Below are 23593 nucleotides of genomic sequence, written 5' to 3' on the forward strand. Positions count from 1 at the left end.
TTTGGAAGCATTTCTAATTTTAACTCATCCAAGCTTATAAATTGGGCCTGTGTTCAAAACCTATAGCTGATTCACTGGGGCTAGCAGACACGTTCATAGAGGCATGGACTCCGTTAATACCTGATTTAAAAGAAAACTTCGTGCAGGAGAATCAGAACTCTGGTCCTCCCCAGCTTCTGTGGGACCTCTGGCAACGGTAGCTTGAGTCCCCCATGTACTTTTTGTCTGCCTGCCCTGCTCATAGCTGAGCTGTGTGTATGGTATTCCTTGGTATCCCTCCTCTTTGATGTTCCCGATTCAAAATCTTTCTAACCTTTCCTTTTCCTGGCATCAAAACCGATACTAAGTGAGTAGAGATTTTTCCGAGGGTGCCGGTACGGCTGGTGGCTTAGGTGTCCCTCCTCTCCCCTCAGGTGTGGTCTCTCTGCCACTCGTCCCTCGTTTCTGCTGGTACCTGAACTTTCTTTACGGTTCAACCTCCTGCCTTCTCCTCCCATCTGCTGCTGTTTGCTCACTCCGCTGCCGGAGAGCTGTGGCTGGCATCAGAGCTGTTGGATAAGTCTGGCATGCTTCAGGTGTCATTTTTTTCCCAGTGGTGGCCTCCCTTCCCCGCTGCCTTGATCTGCTCTTCTTGCTGTTGCGATAAAGGTTTGGGTTTTCTGGAGCTCTCCAAGTTGGTGACTGTTGACCGTTCTCTTGTGTCCAAGGTTAATCTTTCATGCTGACCATGTTGTTGTGGTCACCTGGGAAATTAGGACGGATCTCATATTAATGCTTTCTTAAGCTCACCATTGTGTTATATGAAAATAAACCAGCCTTAACACTTAGAATTTTGGTGAGCTGAAGGCAATTAACCCTAATGTAGGTAAAAACCAATTACACCCCAGAAAGCCAGAGGTGAAGGAAAACTGGGATGAGAGATCCAAACCACTGCAAAGGGGGAGAAACAGATTCTTAATGGGGGGAAAAAAAAGCTAAACCTCCAGGGCATCTGCAAATGATTGGGGTTGGGCTAGACGATCTCAAGAGGTCCCTTCCAGCCTAAATGGTTCTGTGAAACGCAGGCCGCAGGTGGTAGGTCCTCAGGAGCAGCATCCCGGTCACAGGGAAAGGAGGTTTTGAGAGCAAATGACCGAGCAGAGACCACAAGCAGGTCTGACTGACACTTGCACAGTGAGAACCAAGTGAGGGAGAGATGGGGTGCGTTGCTCAGAGGGTGCAGGAGTTTCTACATCCAGCACGATCATAACCCAGAGGTGCCCTGGTGGGTGCTGGTCTTCTACAGTCTGTCATCATATGACCCAATTCCCTGCTGGAATATGTTATATTTGAGAAGCCTGAATTGTGTCATATATCGGGGGAGAAGGGTAGTTCACGTAATCCAGTTTGATTTACACCTAGCATAACCTGCTTGTGCGGTTTATTATTGCTCTTAAGTTTGCACTTTATTGTTTTTGATTGATTAGGCTTTGTTTACCTTCAGTAGCCTGCTTTTTCATTTGGAAAGGGCTGACAACATTGCTTCCTTCTCCTGTCTTCCCCCTCGGCATGACTTGCATAACTTTTTAAATCCTGACCATGCTATATAACTGGGGACAGGAAAGAAATTCAGTCTTTTAGCAGTTCTCATGTGTGTCATGCCCTTATTACAGTACCAGTAGGGCTGGAAGGTGATGCATTATTTTTCTTGTGCTCTGCAGTCTGTGTCCCAGCGTTAACAGCATTTCTTGGTGTGATATTTTTGTTTGTTGTTAGGTCAGTTTGACACAAAGCGCTCATACGACAGTATGCAGCCAAGCATAACTAGGTGCATATGCCACAGATGGCAGCAGCAAGGAAAACAAGACAGGCTTGATTTTCTCCACAGGTTTCAAGGTGTTCTCAAAGCAGCTTCTAGAAAACTGCTTTGTGCCTAAAGGGATGTGAGTGAGTGCATGTACATATACACATATGTATTTATAAAGCTATAGTAGCTGCAACCTTTTAAATGTAGCTAGAACCTGTCTTGAAATGAAGAAGCAGACAGAAATCCCGCTCTACCTACCTCTGTGTCCTTGTTCAAAGGTACTAAGTTTTGTAGTAGTATTGGCCACAAAAAACCTAAACAGCATCATCGTAAGTAGCAGTACTTGATACTACCTATGAGGGAGCGCATACAAAGCGTCTTCAGAATTTAAAGAGGAATTGAGAATAGTATTGGAATATAAACTAGGGAAAACTGGTAATCAAAAAAGCTATTGCATCGTATAATTGATAACCCGGAACCTATAAATCATCAGAAAGCATTGCAATAATAAATACCTGGGGCAGAGCATACCATACAGCACACGCTTTAATTTCCTAGGAGTAGAATTTCTGTAACAAGAACAGAAGTCATCTTTTATCTTCATCACTTTGTTATGATGTCATAGGTTCCCACTGAGTAGCACCCTCTCTCCTGGTGATAGTATCTAGCATGATGACATATTTACAGTGAAAGGGAGAAGTATTTCTTGTGGGCAAGGAACAGTGGTTTTCTGTATCAGGTATGCCTTTAAAAATTCCTGATAGTACTTTTGTATGGTGCTTTCCCCTACGTTGATGTGCACATTCCTTACATTCCTTTCGGGAATGTTCAGGAGCGCACATTCACATTTTCTTCGGCAATTTGGTGGGAGTTGTTTTAGTAACAATCTAGCGTGGTAGGATCTGTATTGCTCATTAAGCGAATCAGCTGCTTCAGCCCTCTGTGCTAAGAATACAGACTTCTAATCTGGAGCGCTACACATTTAAAGTTCAGGTTTTCCTACAACTAGGTTTCTTATCCATTCATTTGCAAAAGGTTAGAAAAAATGTCAGAAATATGCTACTGTAGATACAGTCACTAGAACCTTTACTGTATTTATTTACCTCTTATTTGCTCTTTGCCTACTGAGTCCACAAGCCACAAAACCCTCGGGCATGGACCCTACATATTTTTGGAGGAGCGCACCTGACTTGTTGCGGTGCAGCCGGGCTGCTTTACCTTATGGTAAATGGTTCACGCTTGTAATCCTGGTGCAAATTCCTTCTTTGCCGAAGGGACCACAGCCAAAGGAAGGACGAGAGATATCTAAGTGTCTTAGCGTTGTGCTCTGGCAAATTAAGCCTGGGATTGAGAGCTGTGATACCTGGACCTGATGCTCAAATTGGTGTTTATAGTGGTATAAATCCACCGCTTGTTCTCTCTTCATCTATTTCCCTGTGTTGTATGGATCTACTAACCAAGCAAAGGTGCTGTCTGTGGCTGTTTGTATCGTGCTGCTGACACACAGAGACACGCCACCATTGAAAGGACATTTCCCTGATCTGTAATCCAGGTGGGGAATCGTGCTGAGCAGCCGCACCATTCATTTGACAACTTCACTGATGCAGTTGGGTTCTGCTTGTGTAGTAGGTGGCTGGGCTGGAAGGAGAGATCCACCTTCCTCATTTGTCCTGGTTTCAGCTGGGATAGTTAATTTTCTTTCTAGTAGCTGGTACAGTGCTATGTTTGGGGTTCAGTATGAGAAGAATGTTGATAACACACTGATGTTTTCAGTTGTTGCTGAAAACAACTGAAAGTTGTTTACACTAAAGTCAAGGATTTTTCAGCTTCTGATGCCCAGCCAGCAAGAAGGCTGGAGGGACACAAGGAGTTGGGAGGGGACACAGCCAGGACAGCTGACCCAAACTGGCCAAAGGGGTATTCCAGACCATGTGATGTCATGTCCAGTATATAAACTGGGGGAGTTGCCTGGGAGGGATTGCTGCTCGGGAACTGACTGGGCATCAGTCAGTGAGTGGTGAGCAATTGCATTGTATATTTTGTATATTCCAATCCTTTTATTATTATTATTGTCATTCTATTATTGTTGTTATTATCATTACTAGTTTCCTCCTTTCTGTTCTATTAGACTGTTCTGAACTCAACCCAAGAGTTTTACCTTTTTCCTTCCAATTCTCTCCCCCATCCCACTGGGTGGGGGGGAGTGAGTGAGCGGCTGCCTGGTGCTTAGTTGCTGGCTGGGTTAAACCACGACACCATTCCACACTGCGTGGTCTAGTTAAGTATGTGCGCACCACAAAGAATGATTTCATAGCCCCAATCCCAAGATCATCTCAGGGGTTCGGCCGTGTTTTGAAAGAGCTTGATTGTATTTTAGTGGCAGGCACCTGTAGACTCACAGGGACGCAAAGGAGGCTGTTTCAGCAGGGGATGTCGGTAGTCGGGCTGTGGGAAGGTAAGCTGAGCATTACAGAAAGATTCAGCTTCATGTGACTTTCCTTGGTTTCTAAAAGCAGCCAGTACATAAGCTCAGAGGCTTAACCCAGCCACTAGTATAATCACTCTCAAACTAGCATTGTATCATCTCTTGTGCAGAATGCTTCTAGACAGATTTCGGTGGTATTACTGTCAATTTACAGTGAATACATAATACATTACAGCTGTAGTTTGCCCCGGACAGTCTTGGATTTGCAAACGCATTCCTAAAGAGTCATCCAAGTCAGTGCCAGGAGCTGGCAGAAATGGTTGAGGGCTTGCTTACCGCTCAATTATCTCATTCTATCATATCAGTTAGAAGGTTTTCCTCCTAGTAAATAAGTTCTGTTTTAATTTCATTTGCATAGTTGACAATTTTTCATGTTCCTTTAGCTTAAAAAAGAAAAAGTTAACAAGCTTAACGAACCAAGCAAAAATTACCTGGGGACTTTGACCGTGGAGAAGAAAACACTACACACAAAGCACTTTGAATGAAATCATGATTACTTATACCAACGCACAAACTACTTCCGATTACACAAGCAAGTCAGATCCTTAACAATGGTTTGGTTACTTCAGATCAGAAACATTGCAGCTGTAGTCAAGTGTATGTGTCCAGGCTCTCAGTACCTTCTCCCCCTCTTGTCCCACAATGGATTTGTGTTCTCAGCTGTGCCAAAATGACTTTCAACGCACAAGTATGTAGCTTGTAGGTGAGCCAGAGTTTTGGCCAGAAGTGATACGATTAACATTTTTTGAGGATATAGGTATGGACAGTCAATATAATTGGGGGAAAAATGTGTGTGTTCAGAGACAAGTCCTTCTTCTAGTCTTCTCTGTCAGTCTGTTGTGACTTGTGGGACTTTGCTTGCGGTTTGAGCTGGAGGAAAGCCCTTGCTGGATGACACACCAAAGCTGTAGCTGACATTCAGAATACAGAAAGCTACAGAGCAAAGGCAATTGGAACCTCCCCAAGTGCTGCAAGAACAAACTGTGACATTTTCCCTCTTGTTTTTATTTGATTTAATGATTTGGCTTCAAGTCAGTTTTTGTTTAGATTGTTTCGTTTCAGCTGAAGTGCATTTTGCCCTCCTTCTTTTCTCCTTCCCATCCATTGCAGTTCCTTCTGCATGCATCCTTGCTGAGGCATTTGTTTAATGGAAATAAGAAGGGAGGCACAGGGATTTGGTGGTCACTGTGGTGATGTCTAAACTACAAGGGCAGTTTGTGGGTTATGCCCCCCTTAACAGTCTGTGGGGTATCTCAAGGTCTGATCATTCAAATTGGGAGATTTACTAGAGTCCTTGCTCCCGGCACTTGTGAGTTTTTGTTCTGGTGAGACCAGGTTGTACCCCTTTTGTAAGGAGCACGTGGGTACATAAAGGTCTAGTTGTACCTGGTTGGATCCTGACGTACGATTAGACTGTAGTCCCAGTCTTCCCCCAGCCTTGGGAACTGGGCAGCGTTCCTGGGCCCTGCAGCTCAGGTACACCCTTTGGCAACGGCCCCAGTGGGAAGGGAGTCTTACAGGGTCAGGGTTTACCCCGTATCTTGTGGACTTTTAAACTCGAGGTGGAACTGCAACACCTTCCCCCAGCCTCCTGCAGAGCTCCTTCCTACAGCCGTGAAGAAACCAAGTCACCTTCATGTGGGGTTGGAAAACTGTACTGCTCCTGTTTTGCTATTCTCTCCAAAACGGTTGGGAATCTGTGAGAAAGGAATGAACAAATGTATAGGAAAAGTAGCTCAAAATGTTTTATCAACCAGTATCTTATGTATCAGTTCAAGTACAGAGTCAGGTGTATTTAAAAAAAAACCCCAAACCAAAAAGGCAAACCAATCAACCTTCCCACTGAAGTATCTAAAGCATAACACGTCCAGCAGGGTTTTGATCTAATAAAGGGTGTTTTACTTCTTGGTATCTTCAGTTTTCATTACAGGAATGCAACTCCTGAATTTGAATGCATGGTGCTCCACTTAAAAACCCGCTGTGCCCTTTCAGCCTTGCAAAGATTCTGCTTTTGGATAGTCTTTGCGTGCTGCCCCATTGGCTGCGAGCAGCTTAGCCCACGTTGGTTACTTAAATAAAAGAACAATATAAAGTAAATAGTCTCAGATATTGTTGCCCTTTGTAGGCTGTATGAAATCCCTAGTTAAGAAAAAGATTAGCCAAAACTTTTAATATGGGGAAGTGACACGATGTGAATGTATACTTGTGACAGTGACCCCAACTAGTGTAGGAAAATGAAGCAAAATTGAGCTAGCCTTATTATATTTTTTCAGACTCCTTTTAGCCTGCAGTCGTTCTCCTTTTTCTCATAAACCACAAGAATTTAATTCGTGTGGTTCAGCAAACCTACAGTCAGATGCAGAATTGATTTATAGATGCTGCTATTAAAAGCTGATTATGTGCACACGAAACAAACTGTGGAGCTCAATTAATTAGAATGCCTCCTTCAAAGAATCTTCTGCAGGAGTTTGTTTCATAATTCAGTTCATACGGTATGTTTAGCTTTAGATGCACTTCAGAAACTCAAGAGCACACCCTTTCCTCAGACAAGTTATCTATTCTATTTAATAACGGTTTGTTTTTATTGTGTCCTGGAAAACACCTGTAATGAATGGCTTGTCTTAAACCGTATTTGCATGTAATCTTTCCACTGTGCGATTTAGTACGCTGCTGGTGCTGTGTATGGAAATTTTCCTGCTTACCTCCAGTAACGTGTTCATGGCTGCTTCCAACACCTTTTTTTGGGGGGGGCGGCTGGGCTAGTTAAGCTGGATCAGTTGCCTGATACGGTTCCTCCTATGTTTGCATGAATGCAGTTGTCATCACAGGGATGAAGAGAAGGAATTAAAAGCTGGTGGCAGAGCAAAGGGTAAAACCGCCTCCTTCTGCAGCACCAGTTTAGACTGGTGGAAGTGCCTTCGGACCTGTGGAGTGAATCCTGTTGAAAGTTAGACTTACTGCCTTGGTTATAGTGCAGTAATTATCGTCTCGTGAGCGTGACTGAAATGACAAGGTCTGCACTTGGCACCTCCAGGAAACACTTGCGTGGCTTTGGTGTTCGCTGCAAAGCTCTGACCGCGGGTTGTCTCAGAGGGGAGGATCCTGGTTGCGTCCTGGCTGTGAGGGCTGTTGCAGCTGCAGGGTAGAGGCAGCCACTGAGTTTGCCCTCTGAAGGGCTGAGTTCCTGCAGGTCTTACGGTCGGTGGTTTTCTTCACTGGGTTTTCAGATTGCTTTGCAATGTTAGATCTTAAAAGAGTCGGTTTTCTGCGGCTATCACCTCATAACGAGATATTACAGCTGAAGGTTGGCCACCACCTGCTCTTGGTCTGTGTCCCTGTAAATCATTACCATTGCCAACCACAGGATGAGTTAATTTGCCTTTCTTCCAGCCTCCTTCCCCCAGGCTGTTGTGGTGTTTTCAGTACTTCTGCTAACTTGCATCTCTCAAACCAGCCACATGTGTTACCGCATAAGCGTTATTATTCCTTCTAAAGGCATTTCCATGCTATAACATTTGACTTGAGCAAGGAGTGTGACATGCTTTGAGTTTGGATTTTTGTTTCTTTCCTTGTCACTTTGAACTTCATTCTTCTATAAATTAAAGATGGAGTATTGACGCTATGGGTCTGTGAGTTGTCATGGTGTAAGTCAAACCAAACACATGCAATATTCTGGGAAAGTAAACCAAATATATAGGTATCTTGGCTAGAGACAAATTTCTCATTCAAGCTAATAGTTCACTCGTTATTTTTGCACTCTAGTATCAAAAGATTTACGCCTTTGGTTTTGTGTATTAGGAATGTTCACAGTATGAGGTTTTTGTTGTGAACTGTTGAGAAACCACAAATTATTATCTGAGACATACCAGTTTGATTTTCCAAGCTATTATGGAGGAAGTCCAGTTCCAGTAAAGTATTTTCTTCAGGTCTTAAAATGATTACTAGAAGCCAAATGTCAAGAACAAGCCTGCATCGGTATTTATTGAGCACAGCTGGTGATCTATCAAGCACCTACCGCTAGTGTTCAAAGGCAGTTGGAATGAGGGATTTGCACTGTTGTGTTAGTGTAAAAAGAATGGATCTAATGGATCAAGGACCTTTCAGTGGTCTTTCTTTAAGAAATCCACCTGGTGCTGGCCCTGAGCAAAGGGTGCTGTGCTTCATCAGAGCAATAATAATTCAAAAAGCTGTGTAGAATTTTGGTACAGCAAGAATGAACTGGCCTATTTGCAATACCAAAACCGAATGGCCATGTGTTTCGGCAATTTAATGCTCTAGCAGTTAATGTGAGGATAATCTTAATACATAGGCTTCCAGCATGATCTAATCAGGTCGTGATACTTTTGTATGTATTTGAGAAGATAGTCTAAGGCCATGATGAATGATTATAAGGTTTTATAGATAAAAGGATGGAAAACTCTTGTCCAACCTAGTGATCGGGTAATGATTCACAGGGGTGACACGGGTAGACCTCAAAAAAGATTCCTCTTTTGCGGGCGTAGAGGCAGCTCTGTGTTTCCCCCACCTATCAGCGCAGCAGTGAGGACTGGGAGGGCTCGGGGTGTTCCACGGTAACAGCGAGGGTTTGTTTCCTTCCTAAAGCACAGGGCCACCACAGTGCAGTGTTTGCATCCCAATAGCTCCAGTCAGAATAAAAGTGCACGTAGGAGGGGGAGATGGTTATTTATGTGTGATTGGAACTGGCCTTGTATAATGGTAGGGGTGTTATGCATATACTTTCTTTCATCAGCTGCTAATGAGAATATCGTAGGAATTTGGTAAAATTAAGATTTCTTTCTAATTGAAAAGTTGTGGATTTTATTTTTGTTAAGTAAGCGTAGTCTCCGTGGACTATTTTCCCACTTCCAGCATAGAGCATTTATGATTTCCACTGGTAGGGTGTGATAGTAGTTAAAACTAGGAATGATATAGAGGGATAACTGGGACAGAGAGGCACCCTAGGATCTTCTGGGGTTCAGAGCCGTGCAGGGGAAATCTGGATTCTTGGAAAAAGGTAGTAGCTCTGCATTTCTCATCTTCTTTCTTACTATCATTTCATTGTCTTGAGGGAAACCTGAAAGAAATCCATTGGAGATGATGGGAACAGAACAAGAACAGCCAGGGAACTTTCTGCAATTTTTCTATTTCCCACAATTCTGATAGGACTTTCTCTTTTTTGTCTTGCTTGACTTTTTTCCCTCCAACACTCTTCCTGTCTCCCCATCAAATTCACATTTGATATGTGTACCTCCTATCTTTTCCTGCTGCCATATTAAACCACGAATATTATGTGTCCAGCTGCAACATACATCCATGGAAATTGATTGTATCTATTCAGTACCTTAATGCCTCTATAGATTCCTTCTTCATAGCCCTTTTTCTCCACCCTTCCCTTTCCTCCTAGCAACCCCTGCAGTGTTTCAGGTGAGGGGGAATCAGCCTGAATTAACGTGGCTGAAAAACCGTGGGGTGTTTGTGGTGTAAACTCTATAGGCTTGGTTTCTATAATTTCATTGTCTACTGAAGTCAAAGTGAAATATCTCTACCAAGGGAGTTTAAAAGAAGTATAAAAGGTTGTTGGAGGGACAGGAGCGTTGTTACAAAGTAGTAGCAATTATTAATATGCAAGCAAAGTGACTTCCCGCGTTCCAGTGGTCTCAGCTTGCTCTGGGTTTTGTTCTCCCACTTTTATTTAGTTTAAGCTGTGCCGCTCGTCCTGACTGCGGCTTCTGAGGCTGCAAGCCCTTCAGGCAGGGCAGCTCTGCCCCTCAGGGCAGACGCTCTTTCGACGACACACACAAGCGCGCAAATATAGTTTGATTAAACTTCGTCAGATCTTCCCTCATTAATCAAAATGAGATTATTCTCGCTTCAGCGTAAACGTGTAATAAGTTTGTGGGCCCAAAAGCAGACTCTGTAGATACTCTTAATGATAACGAACCTGCTCTAGAAGAGGATGTTGGCTGGGCTTTCTAAGCTGAGAAACCCGGCTCCCTGCCACGGCAAAGAGGGTCGGAGGATGTGCTTTGCACCTAGGAATCAGACTCTGTAGGCTTTTAAGTGAGTTCCACATCTGTATTTTCCTGTGGCTTTCTGTACCTTGGTAGGAAAGCTGCTGCTGCGAGCTGCAGCACGTGAGGATCCTGTGATTGTGATTAAAGAATATGTTCCTTGTGTGTCCTTCTGCTCTGTCTCTTGGGAGTAGATTGTTTATATTGCTAGAAATTGTTAATGCAGTTAAACTATCTTCCAGCCTGCAAACCTATGTCATTCCACTCTGTTAGTGTCCCTTGGCTAAAAATGAACGCTTTGATGTAATTGTATTTGAGTTGCCTTATAATTTATTAACAATTGCATTAAAATACCATGGATGTCTGCTACAGTAAGGGATACATGCAATCCACAGTAGAAAAGACGTGAAGTTTCACAGAAAAAAGCTTTAAATGATCTTTTCTTTCTTTTCTTTTTTTTTTTTTTTTTTTTGTCTTTTGGATTCCCCTTTATAAAAAATGAATCAAATTCAGCCTGGTGTGACACTGCAGAAGCTTGGTTAGGACTTCAAGGTTGTACAGGTTGTTGCATTTCTTAAACACATTGAAAAAATATTCCTGGTCCATAAACCACAATAAACTGTTTGCTGTTAATACAGAGTAGCATTTTCATAGATACAGCTTAAAGAATAAACCTGTTTTTAAGAACAGCAGTGTAAGCTTATGCGAAAGCTCAGCTCCAGTGCTGCCAAAAGAAAATCACAGTTTCTATTGCAGTTAGCTCTCTGCTGCTGTTGCTGTCCCTGAATTAGTGTCCCTGAGTTACAGCAGGATGGTCAAATTGCAATGACAAGAAGCTTGTGAATTGATTTAGTTCTTACACAGTTGATTACACATGCTAATGAATTGATTTTGTGCATTAAAAATGTATATTAATTTTTTTCTACTATAATGTATTATGGGAAACCTTGGGAATTGTTTTTCTAGCATTTGACATCTTATTTTGTAAATTATTTCTCTAGAGGGCTTAAGGTTGGGCCTTTTTATTTTCTATGCAAGTTCCGTGCAAATTCAGCAGAAACATTGCTTCAGTTTTGGTGTGTGTGGGGTTTTAAAAACAAAATCTTTATTGTGTGTGTGCAGTTACTCTAACAAATGTTCGTGACATCCTGTGCAAGAAGCAGCAGCAACATACTGCACAACTGGAGAATATAGTGATTAATTAGCAACAATATATTTTGAAAGATGATGAGTTTTGAAGTTAATTTATAACAATTACTTAAAGCTGAGTAAATTGTCCCTAAAGAGATGCTACTCTTTATTTTTTTGGTTTGTTGGTTTGTTTTTGTTTTGTTTTTTTGTTTTTTTTTTTTTTTAATTAATTGTGCATAGCTATTAAGCATAACGTTTTTGTAGATGTCATTAAAAAGTTGCTCAGGTCGCGCTTCACAGCTTAGGCTCATATCCAGTGTTGTCACTCTGTGCTTCAGTGCTAGTGAGTCCATATTTTGGATGAGATATTAAAGGTACCATCTGGCCATCCATGGGAAAAAGAAAAGAGTTATGACCCTGTCTTAAAAACAAAACAGCCCCCTCCCCCCCGAATAGAATGGGTGTCCCAGAAAAAGTGTTCTTTCATTGAAATGGCTCCCATTGCATGTAAAAGCTGGTGTTTAAAATACTTTGGTCCCTGCTTTTGCCTGTCTGTTCAAGTGGGCTACTCAGGAGGAGCTTGTTATTTTGTAAGCTCTTTGAGTTGAGGATATAAAGTAAAATAAGATTTTATACTGACTGTTTATTCTGTTGTTTTTCTTTTCTTTTTTTTTTTTTTTTAAAGATACTTCAAGAAGTGTCAAGGCATCTCCAGAAACAGCTGAAATCTTTTTTCAGAAATTAAGAAATAAATATGAATTCACAATCCTGGTGACCTTAAAACAAGCCCATTTGAATTCAGGGGTTATTCTCTCTATTCATCATTTAGATCACAGGTAAGTACTGCTACCTGTATGCTAGTTAACGAAAGTGGATGTATTTATGCAGTCAAAAATTGAACATAAGTTAGGGCAAAATTGTTGTGTAGCAGGTCACTTGCAAATATTTATAGTGTTTGGGTAGGCATATTGTACAGTTTCATAAAAATTCACAAGTCCAAATCGGCCAAGGGAAAGTGGAACAGCTTTTACTCTTTAAATATCTCTTGCCACCAAGGGCATGAAAAGCCAACTCTCTGTTGTCATTCATAACCATGAGGACCAGATGCTCAGCTGGTGTAAAACTGTTGCATCAAAATAGCTACACTGATTCACAAAGCCTGGCCTTGTATGCCCACCTCTTCACCAGTTGGTTTTTATCACTGCAAGCAGTTTAAAAAAAGCCGAAAAATCTTCCAGGTATGGGCTTACACCTCCCGTGAATGGCAGAGCACTTTACTCAAAACGTTGTCAGCCTTAAAAAACTAAAGTGAATGACACAGAGCGTTTAAAGATTATCCCTTTGATAGGATAATGACTGCTAGAGAAATAAGATACTCTTTATATATCTGTCTGAGTAATAGCTATTAAAGATAACCGCCCTATGATTCTGTGACATAATAAAAAGGAGTTTTAAAATGTGCACTTTCTAAGCAGTCATTAGCACAAGCAACAGATGATCTCTGCTTTAGGTTCATAGTCCTTTTTATTTTCCTGTGTACAATCCTATAATTCTTTCTTGATGGTCTCACTACAAAATAGAAAAAAAAAAAAAGGTAAAGACAGATGTTCAAGCAAAGCAAAATGTCTGTTTCTTTTACATGAGTGTACAAATTTTCATTAGCAGGCATGGTGACAATTATTTTGTGCTGGAAGATGTTCCAATTCTACTTTTATTCTATTTCCCAGAGGCCTCATCTTCTGCAATTCACTTATTTAAAAAAAACAACACCACAAACCAACCAAAAACAAACCACAAAACAAACAAGAAGAAGAAAACCAGGGAAAACATTCCCAAGGATCATTATGCCAAGTTTATAAAAGCATCTTTAAACGTTGCAAGGGGGTGGTTGAATGCCTCCTGGATGATGTTTGCAGATGCTATTTCATAGAAGAGCCAAGGGGCTTCTCTGTTAACTGTTAGTTACTTATCTGCAGGAGTGAGCAATTTGCAAGGGGCAGAACTGGGCAGCTGTGATTATTGAGTTTTGAACTCAGACTGTACCACCATATGTGCAAATCATCCCAGATGGAAAAGTTTATTCTGTCTCAAATGAGAGAGTAGGTCTGCAGAGCCAGCTGTGCCCCGACAAAGCTTGCTTCTACATTTGTAGGAAGAACATGGATTGGTTGGGCTACTGGTAGGGCTAATGCAACTATATTTAAAATTTCAAAATTAGAGATGAAACCTTCATGTGCCAAAATAGCTGCAGAGGTGGGCAAACAGGTCACCAATGTGAAATTCTCAGACTCTGGAAAAGAGAATAACCATAGCCCTTCTGAAAGGAGGCAGTGTTTGCAAGAAAACCTTCCCTGGCCTCAGGAATGGCATGAAGAAAGAGACATGCCATAGAAGATCAAAAAAATGCATAGTGTATCACTGAGCAAAACTTGACAAACATTAACTTGGAGAGTGGCCAACTAGGAGAAAACACTGCCACTTAGTGAACATAAAGAGTGATAAAAGTACAAAAATAATGTGCAATGAACTTTCACTGAAGGGTTGCAGAAGAATTTGAGATATTGTTTCAGAAAATAATGAATTCTTGAAGTGAGTAAAGCTGGGCAGGTAGACCCGCCGTTGGTCTTATGCCAACAAGAATGCTTTAAATTGATTCTATACAGCCATAGCAAAGAGAAGGAAAGATTAGAGCAGTGCCTGGTGTCCAGGTTGCGTGGCCACACAAACGTGATGCTGCTTATCTCGTTTGAATCTGGTTCATCCATGTCATCTGCCTATGCCCATATAAAAGATGGTTGTAAAAGGGTGACAAACGGGACTCTGAAAATCCTATTTGATATGGGTATATTTTTAGGAACGGGTGATTAGATTTTTAAAAATATATTGATAACATTTATACTTTTTCAAGAAGTTGCTCTCATACCTTAAATATTTGCAGGTTTTAGTGTTACATTTTTTGCCATCTGTTTATCTGCATGTTGGAATCTGAACTGTTGTAACTGCAATGGAAAGTATTTGTCAAGGTTTCTAGCTGAAATGAGAAGGTCTCCATTATGTGTGTAGGTATTATAACTGTGGATGCATAACTGAGTGGCATTGCTGAGCGTTTTTGAGGTCCTTTTTCTCTTAAGTGTGGAAACTTTTAGTAGTGCTGTTCTAATGTTAGAGGTATGAAAAATGAAAATACCCAGTTCATGCCTTGATGAAAAAAAACCTCCTAGCACCATTGTAGCCAGTGTGACCTCTTTATCTTACTATGTCCTCTTGAGTGATGCCTAGTGTTTACAATTTTTCTGTAGGGATGTATGATTTATGTTTGGTTTTGGGGTCTCCTTGTAAGCCTTTGGATAATCAAAGAGGGAGAAAAAAAAGCCTTCTAGGTTATTTAGGCAAATAGAGTCACTCATCAGGTCAGCTTTGGATGAAGCAGCTAAAGAACAATCTACTTGTGAATATTTAATTGCTTGCTTTGGGAGAATATTAGGTCATCTATTTAAAAAGAGACTTGAAGAATTTGTTTCAAAAATGTTAGGCCTAATCTGATCCCCTTACAGTCAGAGAAAATCTTCGTTATCTCCAGCAGGTGTAAAATCAGTCTCAGGAAAAGTATGGCCAGAAGGAACTTGTGGCTATTAAATTAGATGTGCCCTTAAGCTTTTAATAAACACATTCTGGTCTATTCTGTGCAGAAAGATGTCTGTGTGCCATAGTAGTGTTGGTTCAATTTAATTGTGCTAAAATGAGAGCTGACGTACGTGTGGATAATACTGGAATTAGGCTAGCCTCTCTGAGTCTCCTATAGTATCTCTTCTGGTTTTCATTTTCTTTTATGATGAATGACAATAAAGACAAGAGAACGTAGAAGTTAAAAGGAAGCATTTGGATGGGTTACCTTAAGTAACTGCTTCTTCAGTGCTGGATTTCCAGTTCTCTGACCTTGCCCACTTCTGACCAGGGACTTGTCTCTAACAGTCCTTTAGTTCTTAAACAACTACTTGTGAACTCTCTGTCCCAGCAGTCACCACAGTTGGTAGGAGCAGTAGGAACGCCAGACCTGACTCCGCTCCTTTGCACCAGCTTCAGCCTTGTACAGCTCCTCTGATGTCAAAAAAGTTGTGGTCGTGTTGAACTGTTGCCTTGTGGGATAGAATCCCACCTGGCTATATTCTTAATTTACAGCAGTCACTGCTAGCTCTTACTTTTCTGCGGTGAGGAGTGGATTGGTGGTGAGGAAGGCTGGAGGTGGCAGTAACTGAAGGATATAATCAGTTAGCACACAAGTAACTTTTCATATGTTTTATTTTACAGAGGTTTCATAACACCTAATGGTTCTAGGGTAGAAGAATTTCTAGGGTACAAGAAAATCAAAACGTTCATTTAAAGAGTGGGAGAAGGTATGTTCAATTATTCAGTGGCTTGGGAAATATCTTGTGCGTTTTCAAAAATAAATCGGAGTGAAAACTCATCCTCTCTTTGCTTGGGTCTAGGGACTTTGGTGCAAATATGCTAATTTACAGTGATTGAGGACATTTCCTAAATTGCAGTTACTTTTACAATTTTATAATTTTCTTTAAAACTATATACTTAAGTAGGTTATATAATTCAGTTTCCTGATTCAGTATGTGTTGTCTAGTTTTATGGGTTTTTTTTGTGGTTTTTTTTGTTGTTCTTTTTTGCTGGTTCCCTTTTGAGGAACATAAAAAATGACTACTTCCACTGAGATATGGTCATGCAACTACTTCAGGCTTTGAGTCTTAAGAAGTTGACAGGACTGCTCTCCCAAAGTTTCCCCTCTAACGTCATGTGGTGAATGCTGTCCCTGGGCTATCAGATAGATGCAGAAGTTCTCTGTGTAAATCTAAGGCATTTGCTGAGGCTGGGCTGTTGCTGTCACTACAAAAAGTAGCTCCTGAAAGGATTTGCTGCAGATATAGTCATCTTTTTCTACTCTGTTAAATGCTTTTATTTTTCTTTTCCTAGTTGAGTACCAAAACTGTCTTCCCCTTTTATAATGATTATGCTTTTCTCTAGTGTTTAATATATTAAAATATTTAAAAACCTGATCTTAAAGTGAAAGAATCTGAAACAATACCTGTAACTCTCCCTTTCTAATTTGCTCATATTCTTCCACAGAGATTGTTATTTTCCCCACTGACTAGAGCAGCCAAGGAGTTCAGGCAGTGGTAGTTTTGGGTACAGCTTGGACGTGATACTTTCAAGAAAACTCTTGTGGTGTCAGGGAATCCAAACTGCACATCAGTAATTGTTCAGATGAGTTTCAGGCAGCTGAATGCATATTTCTGGGCAAAATTATGTATGGCATATATCTGAAAGCTAGAAGTTACAAATGTTTTAACTTGAGAGCATCACCTTGACCACATAGAATGCCCTGCCTAAAATGCATTGTACTTTACAATAGCAAGGGAAATATTTGGAATGATGTTAATGAAGTGATGCCCTAAGTCCAAGTGGAAGCACTGTTAAACACTGATTACTGTGTGCTTGCTCTCAGCCTTCAGTTTAAGCTGTATTATCCTCCTCATTTCACTTCTGAATTTCTCTTAGCTTCTTCTGGATGGAAGAATCAGCAGAGAGATGATTTTAATCTGCAACGGGGTTGTAATATATGATAGGTCTCACTATTCCATCATATATTTTCATTTAATTGGCAACAGTGGAGAGATGTAATAAAGCTTTTTCCTCCCTTCATGGTTAGATGGCTTTATGCAACTAATGTTATATTCGTATCTCTTGAGGTACTGCGTATTAGAGCCCTTAAAGGATGAAGTCACAGGATTGTAGTTTAGCCATTCTTTCCTTCAGTTAATGCTTTTTATATCCTGAAACCAAACACTGAAATCAATAGAATATTAAGGACAGGCTTTCTCTACACTTAATTGTGTATCTCTACTAATTTATTCAATTTCTGCCTGCCTTAGCATTTGTTTTCACAGCTGTTGGTGTCTTGTGGTTATCTGCTGTCAAAGGGGCTGTACTACACAGCCGTTTCAGACCTCTTCCAGTATCCAGGAGGAAATCTGTGACAATTTCTCTCCTAGTGATTTAGGCACAGAAGGAGATAAGTTGCCAGAGGTGAACTCCCGATGCATGAATTTTGTTCTGTCATTTGACCATTGTATTAAAATAGAGGTGGAACTGTATGTTCCCTGCTTTTGATGTATGAGTGTCTGTACTGCTGGACTGCAGCATGAGGTCTCCTCTCCGACACCACAGGATCTGCTGCAAACACAGTTCACTGAGAAGAACTTTCAATATTTACCACTTAAGCCAATACTGTAGAGTTATGCTGGTTTTGTTTGAGGGGTGCTCTCCCCCTCCCCATCAATAACTTGCAGAGCAGACGTTAGGTAAGAACAACGTGGGATTCATTTTCAGACGTTAAAGCTGTACGTGGCTGTTCCCTGTGCCAAAAGAAGTAATATCTTATTTCTGCTTTTTAAAACACTCCATGCTGTTCTTTGCTGGAAGAGTGGAGGGTTGTAATGTTCTGTATTTTGGTTTTTTGGTAGTAAATCTTAGTTGCTGTTTCTTACTGGTCTGACAATAATTATGAACCCTCTTAAATTTGTTCGTAACAATCAATTGCTTTTGAATTTACTTCCTCTAGTGATTTAAAACTCCTCTGGTGTCAGCCTTCTTTTCTTTTGATGCAGTTTGCATGTTTCATCAAAGGTATAAAAAAAAAAAAAGGTATTTTCTTTCATTCATTCACTGCTTTTCTAGTGCATGAGAAGATTCTGTGGAACAAAGGATTCTCTATGTAGACACCAACAGCTTGGTTGGGCTCTTTCCTCTATCCCAAAAGAGAAGAGTTCCTTGTTTCTGTTGGTTTGGGAGATTAACTTCTATTCCTGAGTTTGTGGTTGGATGGAAATATTTGTAAAACAGCAGTTTTGTGTTATACTCTGTTTCATGTCTTCATAATGCTGGGAATGACTTGTTTCTTTAACTGTTGGTTATAAGGGATGTTATTAAATTGATTGATGCCTTGTCACTCTTGCCTGGGTTTTTTCGCTTCAGTTTAGTTTATGCTTTGTGACCAAAAAAAAAGAAAAAATAATTGCCAATAGGGTGTAAATTCTTGTAATGCACCCACCTTAAAAACACCTTCCTGTAACTTCTGTTAAATCAAGCAAGGCCAGCCTGTCTGCTGATGTAAATCATCGCAGTGCTGACTAATCCAGGGTGATTTGGTTGCGAACTTGTTACCAAATGCTCATATGAGCCTGGATCCTGTAGTTTGAATTGAGACTAGTGACATACCTAGTTGAGTAAGAGACAAAAGACTTGTCCCTTGCCTGTGACACTGAAAACCACCCCTGAAACAGTTGAAACATGAGTTTTGACTGATATCATTATTCTTCTACTGTAGTTTGAAAGGGTTTCTATTAACAAATAAATAACAAAGCAGTCTATATTCTGTCAGGGTAGGAAATGGGAGGAATTAGGCTGAAACTGGCTTTTGCTTTTACTAATATATATCTATATATATCTCTATATATCTATATATCAGCAAGTTGTTTATTGTATTTGCAGTCCTCTTGCTCTCTGTGGAGAAACTTTGTCAAGAAAGGGAGTGAGAGAGATAGTTTATGCCGTTTGTTTTTATAGTGTTTGATCTCAAAAAGTTCTTCCCTCCTTGATTTTTAGCAGAAGAGGAAGCTTCAGATAGGCAAGATTGATATTAGTGGGGCTGTGTGATAGTGAGAACAAAATGGAAATAAATATATTGATAAATGGGGTTAGTGAGAGAGATGGGAGGAATGAAAGCAATTGCTCAAAGGCAAGAACTGTGTTTCAAAAAGTGTTACCTGGTTTGGGAATTTGATTTCACATTCACAGCTTGAACAGGGATGGCATGGACAATGTGCCGTAATAGCAGGCTTGAATTTTTCCAAGACCAAGCCAGCACCTTTTGGGAGAATAGCTCTTCTCGGAGTGCTTTGAGGAGCTTGGTGGGACCTCAGCTCCTGCTTCTTGCTCCTGCTGAGCTCCCGCAAGCGCAAGAGCCTTGCCTTGTTGTCAGCAGTAATGTCAGAGGGTCCGGGATATCTTGCTCCTGTGATGACCGGGGGCTCTTGGTTCATAGTGCTAAACTCAGCAGAAGCTATGCAGACTCTGCAGGTGGGGAAGGCAAGATACTGCGTCCCTGATTTAGGGGCATAACTGAGCTCAAATTTTGGGAGGTAAGCCAAGAGATCTCTCAGGTGAGAGGCAAGTTCTTGCCTTCAAAGCCAGCAAGGTTTCCAGATCACAGCAGCCCCACTGAAGTCAGGTAAGGGGCTGCAAGATGTTGCTCGAAACAATATCTTATTGACATACATTTTTGTCCCACATCCTTTATTAGTTTGAATCGGGTACAGACACTGAGGGGGACAGGGATGGAAAGGATTTGAACAGCCTCGCTCGCATTTGTTTCCTAGCCACCTCCTCCACCTCAGGGCATTGCAACCTCACTCTCCTAGCTGCTACCTTCTGCTGTGGCTTCCTTCTGGTTGTTGAGCATTTTTGAACAAAAATATCCTATGTCAGAAAACTCTTTTCTGGCTCTAAAACTGTATTCAGCCTGGCTGTTCGCTCCCATGGCCATCCCAAAGTGGAAGGTGTTCCCTGATGCGTGTCCCAGTCCCAGTCTCCTGTGCGCCTTCCTCCTCCCCAGCTGTCCTCCATAGCTATCCAGAGCGATGAGCAAGTGTCATGCTGGAACAAAGCTGAAGTAATTGACCTTTTTAGCGGTGGAGGAAAATAAACAGCAGAAAAGATGTAAACGCCAGAATGCTCAATAGCCGGCTGGCTGGGGTGCTTCAAAGGCGTTTTCCTCGCACCGTTAATCTGCTCTGCCTGATTTGGAGCAGGGACTTGAACTTGGTTCTTTTCCATCTGAGGCAAGTGTCCTAAGGAGTGTCATTCTCTCTCTTCCCCCCCCTCAATGCAGTAAAAAGCTTTGTTGGCAGAGCCTGGCCAGGGCCCAGGCCCAGGCTGGAGCACGGGCCTGCTGTTGTCCATTCTGCATAATTGTTAGTATCTTCCTTGGCATGCTTTTGCCTCCTGCAATTAGCCCCCTTGCAGACAATGTCAGAGCACGGTTTGTGGAGTAGCATTGGCCAGGGACTGTTCCCAACAGGCAGTGTGGAAAAAACCCACCCATTTCAGGGAAAAAGTGGGAGAGAGCACCCATATGGATGTGAGTTGTAGTGGAGCACCAGTGTTAATACTTGTCTTCAGGGCCAGGGAATGGGCCTTGCTGGCTTTATTTGTTAGTATAGTCATAGGACTTGAGATCAACTTACTGAATTTAGGTTGCTCTTGTACCTGACTTACTGTTTTTGATGAATTCTGTGTAATGGAAGAGCCTCAAGAGGTCAACCTGAGACACTGGTTTTACTGTCCTGTTGTTTGTGCACTCTTTTGATATGGGAAATACCCTCTTCTGATTTCATCCTCTCTTCACTTGGGTTCTCTGCTTTCAAATTGGTAATAACTGTGGCACTAAAGAGTATTTGAGAAAGTCTTTCAGAGAGTCTTAGATTTGCTCTGTCTGTCTCTCATTTTGACAAGCATTTCATCCTGGACCCCACAAGCCTTGCAGTGAGAATGCTTGTTTCTATCAAAAGATTTGGTTTTAATTGATGGATCAGCATTTTTGAACAAAAATATCCTATGTCAGAAAACTCTTTTCTGGCTCTAAAACTGCATTCAGCAAAAGAAAGGGATGGAAACTGAATTTGGTGGCTTTCCTGCCCACTGTGCACTTGCACAAAGTGCTGCCAGCTTATCCAGAAAAGTAAAGACCGTCTTTTTATTTATCACTCCCGGGCAAAACTGCCAGTCATCTCTTGCCTAGGTAGAGCTCTAGATAGTCAGGGAAAAGGGCAAAGCCAGTAAGGCCAAGCAGTAATGTAAGTGAGAGGTGGGGACTAGGTTTTTACAGGTACAGTGCAGTTGCTACTTGGCATTTAGAATCCGTCTGGGGCTATTTTGATGCCATATTGTTCTCGGAGATGCACCAAGCAGTAAAAACTCCTAATTAATGTTTCAGAACACTTTAAGTGTTACTTCCAAATAGAAAAATAAGGCTCACTCTGCTGACTGCCCAGTCATTATACCGTGGAAAATAGCAAATAACACATTGCTGAATGTGGTGGCTGTACAGCATGAATGGCTTTTACATCTTCATAATCTACACCCAGCAGAATTGCTTACTGCTGTTGTAGCCATAGTTCGCACTGAATAGGGTCTACTGAGTAGGATCTCTTTTTTTATGTTTTATGTAATTATACCTAACAAAAAGCCAGAACTTTTGTATCAAGAATCTTCAGATAAAGATTTTTATAAGTAATGGAGATAAGGATTTTAATTTTTTTCTGAAGTACATACTCCTTTTTGATTTTACTGGTTTTCCTTTTCTTCTTAGTGTAGATCAAAGAGCCATGAAGAACTCTTTTAACACTCTACCTATAAATGTGAGTAGAAAAAGTTTAAAAAAACCAACAAAACAACCCACCCTGTAATAAATTCATGAGCAGCAGACATGGTATCTTGCCTTTAGCTTCTAAAATATTTGTCTACATGCTGTAAATTGAAGTCTGTTTTTATTAGTTGCCTGGAGTAGGAGCGGGCAGCTGCAGTGTGTGTTTGCTGTGCGAGCAGGGATGCCAAAGGAGCGAGTGAGCCATCAAAGGCTTGGCGTTACCAGCGCTGGCCGTTAGCTGGAAGGGCCATAACCTCCCTTTTCTCGAAGACTGCTCACCGCGTACGCCAGGACCACCTGGCGTTTCACCTCCTAAATCTCCAGCTTTTTGCTGTACATCCTGACTTCTACTGCCACAGTCTCCCCGCCGCTGGTCTGTCGCAGCCTGAAGAGCAGGTCTGGTGCAGACCACGTGCCCTTCGTTGGGATGGTCAGGAGTAGCTCCGCAGCTGAGCAGATCTGCTGACCTTCAACTCTTATCCAGGAGTTACCATAGCTCTGCGCTGGGCAGCGGAGAAAACATCCCTGTTTTCTGTCTCAAATTCCTCTGGGGCATTTGAGACAAATTCCTTCCTCTTATGAAGATAGGCTCAGCCTTAGTCAGTACATAAGGGATCGCTGTCTGGCTGGTTTCCAAGCAGAGCGGCTGATCTTACGGCGGCCTTGGCTGTTGCCTTTGCAATGATTGTGCATGCACAGAGTGATCTACAGAGATGTAACAACTTCTTTTTTTCCACGTTGGCATTTTCTTCTCCGTACGTCAAACATAGTAAACCTAAGCACGTATCATCTCCCTGCGAAGTTAAATCCGTTTGACCCAAAGCATGTGTGGTTTTTGGGGGGTTAAAATGAAGTAGGCTGGTATTGATTAAACAACCACAGAGATCACGGACGTTAGTAAAGGGGGAAGCAGGTTCTGCTATTGTACTGTGTTTCTCATTGCAGTTTATTTTTCACTCCCAGAGCCATTTGCCTTTTGCAGCATAAAAGAGCACCTTGGAGCTGTTGGGAGAAGCAGCAGTGATATTAGTCATGGGACTTCTTTGGCTGCTGCTCTCCCTGCAGTGGGTGGGCTGGGCTGGTGTGGGCAAGAAACCAGTGATTCAGCTGATGAGGTTCCCCTACAACTTTTCAGTAAGGAGATTCTTGGTTAGGAGAAGACTACAGTATGATGCAGTTATTGTTTCCTTTGGGAGTAAGTCGTTCAGGAACCAAGATCACCCTCTTTTCTCTCTCAAAAGGTTAGTAATCCTGAGCATACAGAGAAGTGTAGAGTATTTTTGTCAATATAAATGGATTTTTAAAATCCAGGTGTATTTGTTAATGCTTAGCTTACTGTCTCAAAGACTCTTCCAAACCTTTGGAAAGCACTTACTCAAGTCTACAACCTCACAGACGGCGCAAGAAACCTCGCTGCAGGTGGACTTTGCATTTCCACCCGTACCTGTTTGTCAGTGCTGAGGCTTGTCCCATCTTCTGAAACTCACGAGACTGAACCAGAGCCGTTTAAGTCCAAGCAATTAAACAAATCTAGAGAAGTGGAATAGCAAGCACAGTATTTTGTAAAAAATGAAGTGAAAGTGAATCACTTTCACTTCTCTGTGTTTCAGTTTCATGACTTTAGTTCAAGCTGAAGGCAGTATTGTTCCAGCTATCATTCCGCTTGCTTTTCTAATTGCATTTTGCTG

General features: G+C 41.6%; 1 protein-coding gene across 1 annotated transcript in view; it reads left to right on the forward strand.

The window, feature by feature from the left end:
* NELL2 (neural EGFL like 2) overlaps positions 1 to 23593 on the forward strand; it is a 153848-nt gene that overhangs the window by 10785 nt on the left and 119470 nt on the right. Inside the window, exon 3 of the mRNA XM_075059106.1 lies at positions 12099 to 12249. Coding sequence (XP_074915207.1) covers positions 12099 to 12249 — 151 coding nt within the window. The remainder of the gene's footprint in view (positions 1 to 12098; positions 12250 to 23593) is intronic.

This window comes from Buteo buteo, chromosome 28 (genome assembly GCF_964188355.1).
Source record: "Buteo buteo chromosome 28, bButBut1.hap1.1, whole genome shotgun sequence".
Classification (NCBI taxonomy): Eukaryota; Metazoa; Chordata; class Aves; order Accipitriformes; family Accipitridae; genus Buteo; species Buteo buteo.